This window comes from Podarcis gaigeae, assembly GCF_964106915.1.
Source record: "Podarcis gaigeae genome assembly, chromosome: 4".
NCBI lineage: Eukaryota > Metazoa > Chordata > Lepidosauria > Squamata > Lacertidae > Podarcis > Podarcis gaigeae.
The window spans coordinates 56,072,538-56,086,879 of record NC_139677.1 but is presented as its reverse complement, the minus strand read 5'-3'; the positions used below and the strand labels follow the sequence as shown (position 1 = coordinate 56,086,879).

The 14,342-nt window shown below is 39.1% G+C and overlaps 1 protein-coding gene across 2 annotated transcripts in view; it reads right to left on the bottom strand.

Moving 5' to 3' along the window:
- The window catches only part of SCAF4 (SR-related CTD associated factor 4), a 42,886-nt gene that overhangs the window by 17,320 nt on the left and 11,224 nt on the right, over window positions 1–14,342 (bottom strand). The window contains exons 2-13 of one of the 2 annotated variants that reach the window (XM_083736213.1): window positions 11,752–11,835; window positions 11,313–11,357; window positions 9,576–9,737; window positions 8,526–8,661; window positions 6,592–6,731; window positions 4,761–4,937; window positions 4,366–4,460; window positions 3,820–3,928; window positions 3,540–3,710; window positions 1,847–1,926; window positions 1,199–1,383; window positions 616–716 (exon numbers count right to left, since the gene is read on the bottom strand). In XM_083736213.1, the coding sequence (XP_083592339.1) occupies window positions 616–716; window positions 1,199–1,383; window positions 1,847–1,926; window positions 3,540–3,710; window positions 3,820–3,928; window positions 4,366–4,460; window positions 4,761–4,937; window positions 6,592–6,731; window positions 8,526–8,661; window positions 9,576–9,737; window positions 11,313–11,357; window positions 11,752–11,835 (1,485 nt within the window). Of the gene's footprint in view, window positions 1–615; window positions 717–1,198; window positions 1,384–1,846; window positions 1,927–3,539; window positions 3,711–3,819; window positions 3,929–4,365; window positions 4,464–4,760; window positions 4,938–6,591; window positions 6,732–8,525; window positions 8,662–9,575; window positions 9,738–11,312; window positions 11,358–11,751; window positions 11,836–14,342 lie in introns of both variants that reach the window. The other variant, XM_083736212.1, reaches the window with a different exon arrangement.

Below are 14,342 nucleotides of genomic sequence, written 5' to 3'. Positions count from 1 at the left end.
ACCACTTCCTCCAAATATACTTTAAGGGAATTGATTGGTGATTACAGCAAACTCCTTCGAAGGCATGCTAGGAGCATCAATCGGCACACCTATGAAGTAGGTTGCTGTAATCACTAATCAGCGATTATATGGACTTCAACTTTGATAACTGTCCATCACCTGATGTCCTGCACATCTGTCAAAGTTGGCCCATGGGGGTAGGGAAGCTAAGGATCCTGCCCACTGGCCAGATCCAGTTCTCTACTCCTGACATAAACCAAGATACAATGTCTGTACAGCAAGAGAAGAACTGGGACTTGCGTGTTTTTAATATTTCTAAGTTCTTAGAGGTTTCCGAGGAAATACACAATGTTGATTATGGACTTTATTTGTTTGCTGCATCTATTACTAATATTCAGTACTGTTTACAGCAATTTCTCACATTAGAACATTTAAAATGTTGGCTTTTAAAAAATCACTGCTCTCAAATTTTTTGGATACAAGTATTCAATTTGTTTTTAAACAAGTATACAAATTTGCTAGCACATGCTGCAAAAAATACTACATGAATCACTCAAAATGGTTTCAGCTGGATGATTTTATTTTCTCGTAACTTGTATTTTATTTCATACTCACATTTATAGATTCAATTGGTCCAAACTCTTCTAGGAGACCTCCAACATCCTGCTGCGATGTTCGTTTATCCAACTGGCCTACCCATAGTGTTGTACTGCAAACTAAAAATGTGACAAGTCAAAGATGACTGGCAACTTGAATCACAAGCTAGCAATAATTTGGAAAGTATACATGAATCTGAATGGGTAGGATCTAGAGTCCCTTGAGCAAATGGAAAACTCCTCCAGAAGGAGACACCTCTCATTTCCAAACTCAGAATGAGAGGCTAGAGCTTGTCATCGCCAAAAACAGGACACTACTAATCATGGTGAAATTAACAAGAACATTTGTGCATTTCTGGCCCATCTTTTAAAAATATATACTTAGTTTTACTACACTGGTGGCTCTCAAACTTTCCGAGGACTGCAGCTCAGTAATAAAATGGATTTAACACAGTGATGCAGAGTATCAGTTTGCCATTCTGACTTTGCCTACTGTTCTGAAGTGCTATCTTACCGGAAAAAGAAAGCAAGGACAAAAACACATTTGACAGCATGTATTAATACTGTTCCATCTTGCTAAGAAAGACAGAAATAATACTCACCACTAACAGTTTCTGTTTTGATTGGAGGAAGGCCTTTTGCTCTGCGCTCTTTCTCTCTTTCCCTTTCACGCCTTTCTTGGGATCGGGATCGAGGGGAATGGCGGCGCCTGTCCCGGGAACGGGAACGACGATGGCGTGATCTTCTAGTCCGAGAACCAGACCGTGATCTTCTCCTTTTGGGTGATCTAGTATTTAAGGAAGATATTAAAAATACAGAGTAAGTTTTACATTCATAGGTAACTTGCCGGCTGCTACTGAATTCTGCCCATCCCCAAATCTGAGAATTGTTATTGTATAGCAAGGCTTGTCCTTTGAGAGCAATGTGAAAACTTTCCCTTTTAAGATCTTTATTTCTGGCTATCACTGCCCCAAAATGCAAACAAAACACCTCTAAGAATCCGACCCTGCCTTAGAAAAACCACACCCCATTTGTCCCTACGTATGCCTTGTATGAAATCACAAAATGCAAATGATCTATTCTTGAATGTAGCACTTACTGAATGGCAAAGTATAAAACCATAAATAACAAGACTGTAGGATAAGAGATAAAAGCTTTCAGCTTTGAGATTTTTACATTATTCCTGTATCTGGATACACTCTAGTACCTATTAATGGATTATAAATGTACATGTAACTGCTACTTCGTACCTTGATGCAGATCTAGATCTTGACTTTCTGCTCTCATGCCTTTTTCCTTCGTGAACAGGAGGCTGATCCACTTCCATTTCCTGGGGGGGGGGGGGGAGGCAAGGATTTATTACCACAGCTGCTCTTCAGTTTCACTTTTTGATCAGTTTCAAATTTAAAACTAGACAGCATTTGAAATGTAAAGATTTTCATTTGGTTCAAATTACAATTCATATTCACTTATATGTACATAAATGTACAGATTGTAAAAACATGATTCCTTAAGAAAATGCTGTTTAAGTGGTTTAATTAACATAGTTAAGGATGTATCTTACTAAATAATATTTGGAGCAAACCTACTGGAATCAATGGGCAACAGGTGTCATGATTAACTTAATTTCACTGATTTGACTGGGTCTACTCAGAGTATAAATTTAGTTGGATATAAACTCTTGCAGCAAATGAAAACTAGTAAGTGGTGGAAATCAATCAATCATTTTGCTTCAGCAAAATGCTAAACCAATCACATTCTATCTAAAGTATTAGTTGTAAAATAAAGCATGTAAGCTTGACAGGAATATCCAACACCCTTGCTAATCCATATATAATTTGAGCTGAAAACAGGTGTATTATATTATCTGAAGTAACTAAGGTATTTGTATTTCTAATGAGCAAGTTTAACTTCTTTAAGTGAGAATTTACTACCTGCCGATTCTGTCCAATAAAGCATTATACAAACTGAAAACTTCTACTCAGTGCAGTGTAATGGATACATCAGTTAAATTAAGAGATTTCTGCTGTTACAGTTACTGGACAGTGAAATCCTGGCATAGATATAATCTATTTACAGTAGCCTTGCAACTTGTGTGGGGGTTATGTTCGGGGGAATTGCGCAAGCACCCCTACCTGTCCGATGCTGGCACACTGAGCAGACATTGCTCCACACAAACAGAAGCTCTCCGTCTTGCTTATGGGGTTCTGGGAGGGTCTCATGGGAGCTTAAAAGCAAGGTGGAGAGCTTAAAAGCTCTTTCCAGAGTGGGAAGACCTGGTACCAAAATAACTTTTTAAAAGTTCTCTGGCTTGTGTGGGTTTCATTTGTGTGCTTGCAGCAAACTGGTCAGCAAATACGTAAAGCTGTGATTGTGCAAGTTAAAGGTGTGCAAGTGCTTTTGCAAAACCATTAAACCATTGTTTATAGTTTATAGAGATTATAGTCAACAGAATACTTTCTAGTTTGTTAGCTTGTTCATATGAAGGAAAGGCATAAAGAGTCTGTGTGCACTGCCAAATGTTTGTTCATGTATCATCTTATTAAGCCAAAGTACGATTGTCTGAATATTGCCTATATTGCCTTTTTGATCAAGGACTAAAATTGGAGATACAATAAATGTAGATTCCTTCACAAAGCACATATTAAAGTATACAGATTCTAGTGAACATTAGAAATTTTTGAAACGATTAAGCAATTAATCTACCATACCATCATAATGTTCTGCCGCCGCCACTTTGGGTGACTAAACATACTCAGTACTCTAAAGGAGTCTGACCTGTACTGGAAATCTAATGTGACAAACACATCCAGATAAATTAAAATAGGGTAAGAAACAGTGACCAAAGCATACACTATGGAACTCTTGTGAACAGTCCTGAGATTTCTTCCTGGGTGCAACATATGGCACTAGGGCTGGGGGGAAAGATAGCAAGTTATTTACCTGCTGATGTGTATGTTTCTGTGTATGTGGTTCATTTTGTGCTGGAAAAGAAGGCTGGAAAGGTTGTTGCACCTGGGGTGAGGGTTGCATCCCAGGCTGAGCCATGGGAGGAAACTGTGAGGCAGGTAGAAGTCCATAACTTGGCATTTGTCCATTTGGAGGAAGTGGGACCTTGTAGAAAAAAGAATATATAGGTATTTTCCATTAATTTAAAATCAAGAACAAGCTTTCAAAGTACTGCATGTCTAAGTACTGTGCATAAGGGAAATGTTTCCAATACCTGGTGAAGCATAGGTTCCTGTTGCATTCCAAGCACTCGTTGCTGATACTGGTCTATATTTGGGAGCTGGGCATAAACTTGTTGCTGCATACCTTCACCCGGAAAACCACTGAGCAATAAATATGAAATTTTAAAGCAGTGTTTTAAGGACATAAAACTTAGTACAGTAACCCAGGCTGCCATCAGTGCTCCCCTCCCCATGCATTTTTTTGATGAATACAAACTTCCCCTCTTTGCTCCCCTCCTTCTGTTGCTTTTCTTTGTCAAGACTCTAGACTGCAGACTCATTAGGGATGGAAACAGTATTCTAGCTGTTATAATGATGGCACTATTTAAGTATTTTTAAAGCTGAGGTGGTAATATTCAACTGTAACTGCAGGATAGGGGCTTTTGGTTTTGTGTAGCGAACTGTTGCATATCAAATATTGCATAATAAAAGAGTTCAAAACAATGAAGTCTAATGAAGAGAACCTATATATGCAACATTACGCTTCTACAACATGACCTTAAATTTTAGCATTTACTGCTCTGACTCATAAATCTTACAATGTTGGTTGAGAGATTGCAGGAGCTGTTGGTTCCTCTTTCTTGGTGTCTTCTACTGCTTCTGGTTCATCATCATAGTCAAATCGATCCAACAGCTTCTGAAACATATTACATTCAGCCAACTCTATTTTCTTCAGTAAGTAATGAAAGACAAGTAAACAATATTTTACTGACAATGTAAGATCATTTTAAGTTTTGCATACCAAAGTATGGTTCACCAGAAACCAGAAAGGGGGAAAGGAAATGTCACATGCAGTGGAGGTGCAATCAAGACTCCCTGAATACTTGTTCTCATAGCATGAAACAATAATTTGGCATGGCATTCCACACAAAAACAAATCATTGAGTACATTGAGTACAATCATTGAGTACATTCAGTACAAGAAAAATATTACCTTATCAAAAGATGTCTTTTGCTCAGGTGCTGAGAAATCGTGTTTTTGTTCGGATGGTTGTGTTGCTGTAGTCTGCAGCTGGGCAGTAATAGCATGGACCTGAGCCATTACATTGTTATCTATCACAGGAGATTGAGGTTTCGGAGGCTGCTGAAAAGTCTGAAGAATCTGTTGGAGCTAAAATAACGAAACTGCAACTATTAACATCTTCTTAGGAATGATCATGAAAACATCAGAGGCGTAATAAATGTACAATAATTGATGCCTTCCAACGGGTGGATATCTGCTCTCCCCACTCTCCAATCAGGCAGGAGTTACTGCTATGCCTGGTGGGTATTATGGTACAAGGCAGCTGCTCTTGTGGCTCTTCCTCTGCTCTGTGTTCTTAAAGCTATAAGGGAGCACAGAGGTAGCCACAATACGACAGCCACAAAAGAGAGCTTTGCATGGAAACCTAGTAAAGCACTGATGATCACATCTGCATATTCACACTCTCTCTTCTGCACTTAAAAGTCTACTAGTCCTCAAGAGAAGTACTAGTGCTATTCAGATGAGTAGACAGCTGGCAAGAGAATAGAAAGGACATTTCTTACTCAAGCAAAGGTCAGACATGTTATACATATGCATGATTTATTTTCAGACCAGATGTGATCAGTAAACAGCAGAAATATTGATTTCACTATTCACTAATGCAATTCAACATCTTTTCAACATCTACATGCAGCCGCTGGGCGAGATCATCAGGGGGGTTGGGTTCGGTGTTCATCAATATGCGGATGATACCCAGCTCTATCTCTCTTTCAAATCAGAACCAGTGAAGGCGGTGAAGGTCCTGTGTGAGTGTCTGGTGGCGGTTGAAGGATGGATGGTGGCTAACAGATTGAGGTTGAATCCTGACAAGACAGAAGTACTGTTTTTTGGGGGGGGAGGTGGGCAGGTGTGGAGGACTCCCTGGTCCTGAATGGGGTAACTGTGCCCCTGAAGGACCAGGTGCACAGCCTGGAAGTCATTTTGGACTCGCAGCTGTCCATGGAGGTGCAGGTCAATTCTGTGTCCAGGGCAGCTGTTTACCAGCTCCATCTGGTACGCAGGCTGAGACCCTATCTGCCCGTGGACTGTCGCGCCAGAGTGGTGCATGCTCTAGTTATCTCTCACTTGGATTACTGCAATGTGCTCTATGTGGGGCTACCTTTGAAGGTGACCCAGAAACTACAACTAATCCAGAATGCGGCAGCTAGACTGGTGACTGGGAGAGGGCGCCAAGACCACATAACACCGGTCTTGAAAGATCTACATTGGCTCCCAGTACGTTTCCGAGCACAATTCAAAGTGTTGGTGCTGACCTTTAAAGCCCGAAATGGCCTCAGTTCAGTATACCTGAAGGAGCATCTTCACCCCATCGTTCTGCCCGGACACTGAGGTCCAGCGCCGAGGGCCTTCTGGCGGTTCCCTCACTGCAAGAAGCCAAGTTACAGGGAACCAGGCAGAGGGCCTTCTTGATAGTGGCACCCGCCCTGTGGAATGCCCTCCCACCAGATGTCAAAGAGAACAACTACCAGACTTTTAGAAGACATCTGAAGGCAGCCCTGTTTAGGGAAGCTTTTATGTTTAACAGACCACTGTATTTTAATATTTTGTTGGAAGCCGCCCAGAGTGGCTGAGGAATCCCAACCAGATGGGCGCGGTATAAATAATAATTATTAGTATTATAATTCACTAACGAATTTCCACTAATGGTTTTAAAATAGAATAGTTATATATTCTGCATTTGATAACAATCTTATTATCTTAATTTGAATTCTGTATGTTTGAACAAAAAGTCTCTGCTTGCCTGTTGTCCTTGTGTTGTCTGAAATAACTGGGCTACAGCTGCAAAGGCATCAGAACTGGGCAATTGCGGCACAGCAGGTACTGAATTGGAAGCAACTTGAAGAGGCTCAGATGGAATCACTGTGGCAGGAGGTGGTGAACCTACAAAATTTAAATGCAACGTTAAGATTTCAACAATTCCCACTGATAGCATTGCACTTTTACACTATAATGCAAGTTTTTAAAAATCAAAACTTGGGTGGTCAGTCTGTAGACCATTCGCAAATATGGTCAGCAAGTTTTTTTTTAATTCCATGGGCAGGATTCTCAAAATTAGACATCATGTGGCAATGCTTCATTGCCAAACACCCTCATGCCCTGCATGCCACAACACAAAGTATGTATTTTATTGTATTTTGAGTATTTTTTGGAAGCCACCAGAGTGGCTGGGGAAACCCAACCAGATGGGAAGGGTATAAATAATAAGCTGTTGTTGTTTTAGGGCCAGGTGAATATATGGCTGTAAGTATATGCTAGATATTCTTAGGGCCAAACTAAATTTGACAATAATCATGCAAGTGGTAGTTACATAATTGTGTTCTGTATAGTAAACAGCAGCCACAGGTGAGTGGGGGCAATGATTAGGACTACAGCAGAGGCAAAGGGTTAAACCTCCCCATCAAAGCCTCAATCTAATTCTGAGCCCACTCACGGCTATATTTTGTGGTGCTGTTTCTTAAAACACAAAACTTCTTTTTCCATGATTATTGTCATGTCTAGTTTCATCCACAGTCCCATATAAATTCCTATCTTTTTCTCTTTTTCTTTATTTCAGTAATCATACTTCTTTGTCATACTTCTGTATAGAAAACCATGATGACAAAGTTCATGAAAGCCCTTTGTAGCTTAACGAGCCTACAGACTACAAATTTTTGGGGAAAAACCTTTATAAAGAATATTGATGATTGAATGGATATATGGAGAGCTGCTTAACTGTTTAAGGTTAATATACTATTACACACACACCCCAGTATTATTAATGTATTTGCAGCAATTTGTATACCACAACATATAAAATACTAGAGTTATATACATCCCTAGAGGTGTTTTGTTCATTAGCATTTTTAAAGTGCTTACTATTTAAACATCTCTAAGTGATATATAAAAATATCATGAAAATAAAACAGTAGCAAAGCAGTATTAAAACAAACACAAACAACAGAAAAAGATAAAAAAAGAATTTCAGAAATAACAGGATTCAATCTTATGGACCAGGGAAAGCCTGGGCAAAAAGGTATGTCAACACAAGATGCCAGAAACATGTAACAGATTATGGTTCACATATGGCAGAGGGAAGGAAATTTCACAGTGGTAGAAAATACTATTTGAGGACCAGTAATTTCCCTGTGATATTCTGTAGTGTTGTGCCATGAGTGAAAATTTCCCTGTGATCCTAAACGTGATATTGTGATACTGTAGGAGCAAGTGATATTGCTTAACTACTGAGCAATCTAAGGGGTGCCCCACTTATACACGGATGCCATTTCTGGTAACAGAATATGCTGTATAGTATCCAAATCATTGTGTATTTTATTTATTAGGCCATCTTAATATTTTCAGCCAGACTCATCAAGAACACAGCAATGGGTAGAAATAATTCTATTCAAAATATGGGAAGAACAAAAAAAAATGTTTTCACAGTACAATCCTAAACATACACATGAATAAGACAGTCAACCAAAAGGTTCTTCACAGCGCTCTTATTCTATAATACAATTACTTAGCCAAAACATGAACCTTATCATATTTTTAACACCAAGAGTTACAACAACAATCTATCTCCAACTTTTGCTTGCAATTAATTCAGCCCATTCTATGCAGATTAAAGCAAATAAAATCTGAGTTTGACAATACAGGGCCATAACATAAAATAATGCTTTAACTAAGATTTCCTACCTTCATTATTAGTAGTATCTTCAGTCATTGAAGCAGTACTGCTAGCTCCTGCTGCCATGTCGAGGAGAGGTTGAATTATTTCTATTTTAAACACTCCATTTTTCTGCCATAAGTTGAGGACACGAACTATCTTACTCTGTTCAAAGAAGAGATGTGTAAGTACACTTTAAAAAATCTTCATTTGCTTAATCAAAGCTTAGGAAGTTCAGACAATACTGTCCCCCCGCTTCAGTTTTATACATCATGAGATCAGGTAATGGACACATGCACTTTGTTTCCTATCACCTAAACAAATGTGAGACATCAGAGTTCAGATATCTTCTGTTCAGAGGGGAGACAAAACAAGGTGCATGAAACCAATCAATCTCACAATGCACAAAGATGAGAGCACAAAAATGCCATCTGAACAAGGCCCTACTCCTTGCATGCGCGCACACACACACACACACACACACACAGGATTAGTACAGTACGAAACTTTTATACTTTGTTTCCTATGCTTTGTAACATTTTGTGACTTCTCCAGGAAATGACTGTGGACATGAGCAACAGTGAGAAGGAATGGAGAGATAAAATCCCATACAATATTTTTTATGACACACTTTATGGACCTCCGAACTTAGTAAATGATGGCTACTTTATTTTATTCTAGATGTGGGAATCAGTTTTGTCAGCATAATACATACAAGCAGCGGGAACCCAAGCCTGTTCTAAGTCACCAGCCACATCTAGTTTGTGTTGCCGCTTTACTATCAAATAGAATAAAATCCAGCTCACATGGCTTTCTACACAGAAGAGAAAAGTTCCTCCATAAGAGCTTTTAGTCATGAAGTGGTGAGGAAGAAGGGCCTCAAAAATTTAAAAGCCAACTAGAAGAGAAACATTCAACATCAAGGCCTCATTCAGAAATAGTATCCAACAATCAACAATGTGTGTTTGTACAGGATAGACCAAATATAGTAGAATCAGAAGATGTTCATTTCCCCCCCCCTCTCTCTCTCACACACACACACGAAGTCAAAATGCTACAAGAAATTGAGTTATATATACCTTGTCTTCTGTTGGACAGAGATATAAATACTGGAATGTGGCTGTTATATTTTTACAGAATCTTGGCCCAAAAACATCCTTATCTGTTCCAAATTGATGACGAGACTGACGAACAATAGAGTCAATAACATACAATCCAGGAACTTTGTATTCTGGTTTACACTAAAGAGAGAGACAGACAGAAAGTCATATAAGTAATATACATTTTATAAATCCTAACAGTAAGCTCTGTGTGATCATATTAGCATGAAGTTAAAAGTCCAGAAAGCGGGGGAAAGGAAAACAAACTAGCAGGTGCCATACGACACTATAGACATTCCACTATATTTCCTGGAATTTGAACGTAAGTGCTATTCACTTTTTAAACACTGATCTCAGAAATCCAGTCACATATCAGGAAAGATATGCACTTAAAAATATGCCTATGAATATACATTAATTTGACTCAGTGATGGTTATTTTTCATAATGATGTCATAACTACGATGTTTTAATGTACATCATGTTTAAAAACATGTTTTAATGTTTTTAAATGACTTGGCAGTTCAAAAATACTCTCACAAAAATAATCAATGTACAATAGAACAAGCAGACTAAGCCTGCCCCAACATGCCCTGCCTTCGTATTAGTTGCATGTTACCTAGATCACAGGCAGAATTGACACAGCTAAGGTCGAGAATGTAGGCCCTATGTCCCAAAAACTCAGTACAGTGGTGCCTCGCAAGAAAAATTAATCCGTTCCGTGAGGCTCTTTGTATAGTGGTTTTTTCGTCTTGCGAAGCAAGCCCATTGACAGCTTAGCGGATTAGCTCTATTAGTGGTTTAGTGGCTTTTAGCAATCAGCTGTTAAGCGGCTTATCAGCGGATCAGCTGATAAGCGGCTTAGGAAAAGGGGGGGAAGGGGGGGAAAACCCGCAGGAACTCGCAAGACATTTTCGTCTTGCGAAGCAAGCCCATAGGGAAATTCGTTTTGTGAAGCGCCTCCAAAACGGAAAACCCTTTCGTCTAGCGGGTTTTCCGTCTTGCGGGGCACCACTGTAACATCAAAGTTTTCTGGCATCTAGAGATGCAAGAAGGGGAGATCCATACACAAGCTTTGCAATTCACTTTCCAGCTCCCAATCTAGGCAGGCTAAACTTCCTCATCTCCTCTTATGCCTTGTGTGCTTACTTCTTGCAGGTGTGTTGTGTATTAGTTTTGTGGTAGTTAGAATTAGCTAATTCTCCCAAACAAACAAACAAAGAAACCCAAACAGCAAAGTTGCAACCTGTGCACATTTAACTTGCATGATCAAAACTTTACACGCTTGGCGGCCAGCCAGCTGGTATCACACAAGTTAAAGCACACAAGGCAGAGAGTCCTTGTGTGGGAAGATCTCACTCTGGGAAGCTCCTGCAAGATCTTGTCTTGTTGGGGGCGGGGGGGGGGCGGCAAGGCCCATGCTTCCAAAAAGTACGAATGATCACACGGGAATGGTTTCGTGATTTTTCCAACTACACAATTTTGGCTTTACATACAATCCCCCAGAACAAATCCCCATGTAATATGCTATCTTTCTGCACAGTTATGGAGCTATTGCCATTGCCATAATTAATATATGCAGTTGCTGAGTGATTTCCCATAGAACTGCTAGATGCACATATTTTGATTGTGTGTGCTCTAAAAAAAAACATTTTTGGGGGGAGAATATAAATTGATGAATCATCAGTATATACAACTTAATAAATATTTCATTTACCTTTTTTATAAACTTCTCTACAATCTGGACTACGTGTTTGTAAAGCTGAAAGAGAATCAGAGAACATTTGAAATGTTTAATTTCATAATATGTTTAAGAAGCGTGAATTTGTTTACCTTAAACATTAGCATATAAACTCATATCAAACTAAGCAGAAGGAAATATATCATAGGTCATTTTATTAAACTAGTCCCAACCTGCATTTATAATTATCTCAAAGGAGTGTTTGAAATGGAGTTATTTTTAAAAATTACTTTGACAGTGATAAAAGTATACATTAAAAGCATTATAATTAAAATTATTCAGTATCTGTAAAATATTAATAAGTGAGAATAACTCTCAGTCCATGTGATCTTTGAAAAAACTCAGAACATGCTACAAATGTTCAAACCTTTTAAAAATTTGTACAAAATAAAATAAATACTCTTTACTATCTTACCTTAATAGCTTTGATGGCAGCTTTAGTAATAAGAATCATCTTTGCACGAGAAATAGGAGGTTTCATCTCCATCAATGAGAAGAGCTAACATGGTGGGGTGGAGAGAAGAGAGAAACCAAAAATCATAAAACACAAGTAACTGAAATGCAACTTTGTCACTACGCACCTTTTGATGAACTCTTTCCATCCCAGTTAAATGCTAAATAGCTCCAGAACTAAAAACTAATTAGTTCAAATAACAGTGCAAGTTGTAAAGCTATTTCTGAAATTATGTCACACTTATAAAGTGGCATATGTTCCAAACTGCACCCATAAAATGTTATAAAAATGGCTGATCAGACTATTCGGTGCTCTTTATATGAAGCTGAAACCTGTATCTCGGGCAATTCTCCAGACTTTTGTAGTAAAAATGCTCTCTAGTCTCTGCCACCACTCAGGGGACTGCAGGTGTACACCCGTTGTCCATTGTATTCCTCATCCATCTGCCTTCGAAGAAGCAATGACAGGGAGCATGTTTCCCCTACCCTGCCAAAAAGGACACTCCGCTCCAACTCTCTGTTCACCTGGAACTGCAGAGCTGAAAAGAAGCACCTTCTGGCATTTACCAATAGGCAAGGGACAAAGGGCTGATTGGTTGTGAAGGGTTTTTATGTATATGTGTGCAAGTTTTATTTTAATATACTATAATCTGCTTTGAGGATCATTCAATTGAAAAGCAGGATAGAAATCTTATAAATAATGAATTAATAAAACAGGAACTCACATGAGAGGGTGCAGGAGTCCCAAAATATATTTAGGAGGGGAAATTAAGGAGGCAATCTCCACCCTCACCCCACCCAAAAAAAGGAAACACAACTCAATGAGGACTGAACATGCTCATTTGCCACAGAATGCTGAGGGGGAGTAGCTGGAAGTCTGAACAAAAGCACTCGGCACTGCAATGTTTTGTCCCACAGGTTCCCTCAAATAATCAAGTGCCTAGCAGTTTGGAGGTGAAAAGGGACCAACCAAAAACAAGGTATAGGTTTCTAAATATTCTGGGGACTCCTTAGGAACACAGAAGTATTTAAGTTTGTAAACTAAAATAACAATAAAAAGAATTCAAAACCCACAAAACAGGCTGCCAATGGTTTCTGAGCTTCCAAGGTGTCTAGAATGCCAAGGTAGCAGGTGAGGAACAGAGAAAGGAAGGAGGTGGTAGATCAGAAGAAGCGTCAATTGGCCCGCTCAAGATCCTAAGAGCTTTGTCTTCTGGAAGTGGGGAAGACTAGGGTTGCAGAGCTTGTATATGCCATGAGATTAAAAAAAACCTCGCTTCCCTCCACTATGTAGGGATGTTTTGTAACTTTCGTAATATATAATGCCGCAATATATAATGGAAGCAGGCATTTAGAAAAAATTGAAGACAGTAATGATGCTAGTTTCCAGACAAGCTACTGTATACCCTCTTGGGGAAAAGAGGCCAGCTAACAAGAAAACAATCTCAGAAAGCAAATAAGAGATTCAACAGAAAGAGACGCACCAAATTTCAGCAGGACAATTAGAAGCAGGACTAGGATTTAGACAAATCCCCAGTTATAACTTGCCAGTCTAAATCCATAATAAATATTGATACAAGATCCTCATACACTGTAAATAATTAAAAATCTACCACACACTGTTAGACAAAAGTTTACTTTAATAGCTTTTTATTCATTCACAGTAGCACACGTGAATCAAAATAGCCTCAATAAATTGTGTCTTTAAATTTGTCCTCTAAAACTGCCTAAGGATTAGCTCAACCAAAGCTTTCATTTATACATTTACTTATTAAAGTTTGCAGCTCCCCCCACCCTTTTTGTAATACGTTGGTATTTAGAGGCTAGAAGAACAGTATTCAATGGTTTTACATTTATATACAAATGCCAAAGTAAAAAAGCCATGCTGTTAAAGGACATCCGCCTTCAGCTAAGTAAGCGATTAGTACAGGCAACTCTCATTTTGTGTGCATCACTGCAAACCCAGAAGTAGCAGGAAAAGGGGGCATAATGGGGCAGGGTGGCCAGAATGGGGCAGGTTTATGTGTACTTCGCCAACTTGCACAATGACTTGGAATTGAACTCCCGAGCAAAACAGGTGTTGCCTGTGCTACCTATGTTTGTGTCCAAAACCAGTCCACCATCACATAACAGCTGTCAGTGCAAGTACTTCACTCCTAATCCAAGTTTTAAAAAATCAACATTCCTAATAGTAAACTCAGGTTGCTTAGTACCAACAAAACAGGAGCCAAAACAGGACCACTGAGAAACTAGAGGGAGATTATCAGCAAACTAAGGTAAAACCCAATGATCACAGAAGTACATTTTGCGCAACGGGGGAAGGGGAACGACACAACAGCCCAACAGCAATCTCATATTGTGTGCCGTATGGGGGTGGGGGAACCAGAGAACAAAAAGAAAGGGTATATCCTTGGCTTTCTAGACTATTGAACCGCTGCTGAAAGAATAAAGCCAGGATAAGATCACATACTTGTATAAAAATTAAGAACCTTACCATTTTAGGATCAGATTAAACATTAAAAGGGCCATGTGGCTGCTTGCTGAGAGCTACAT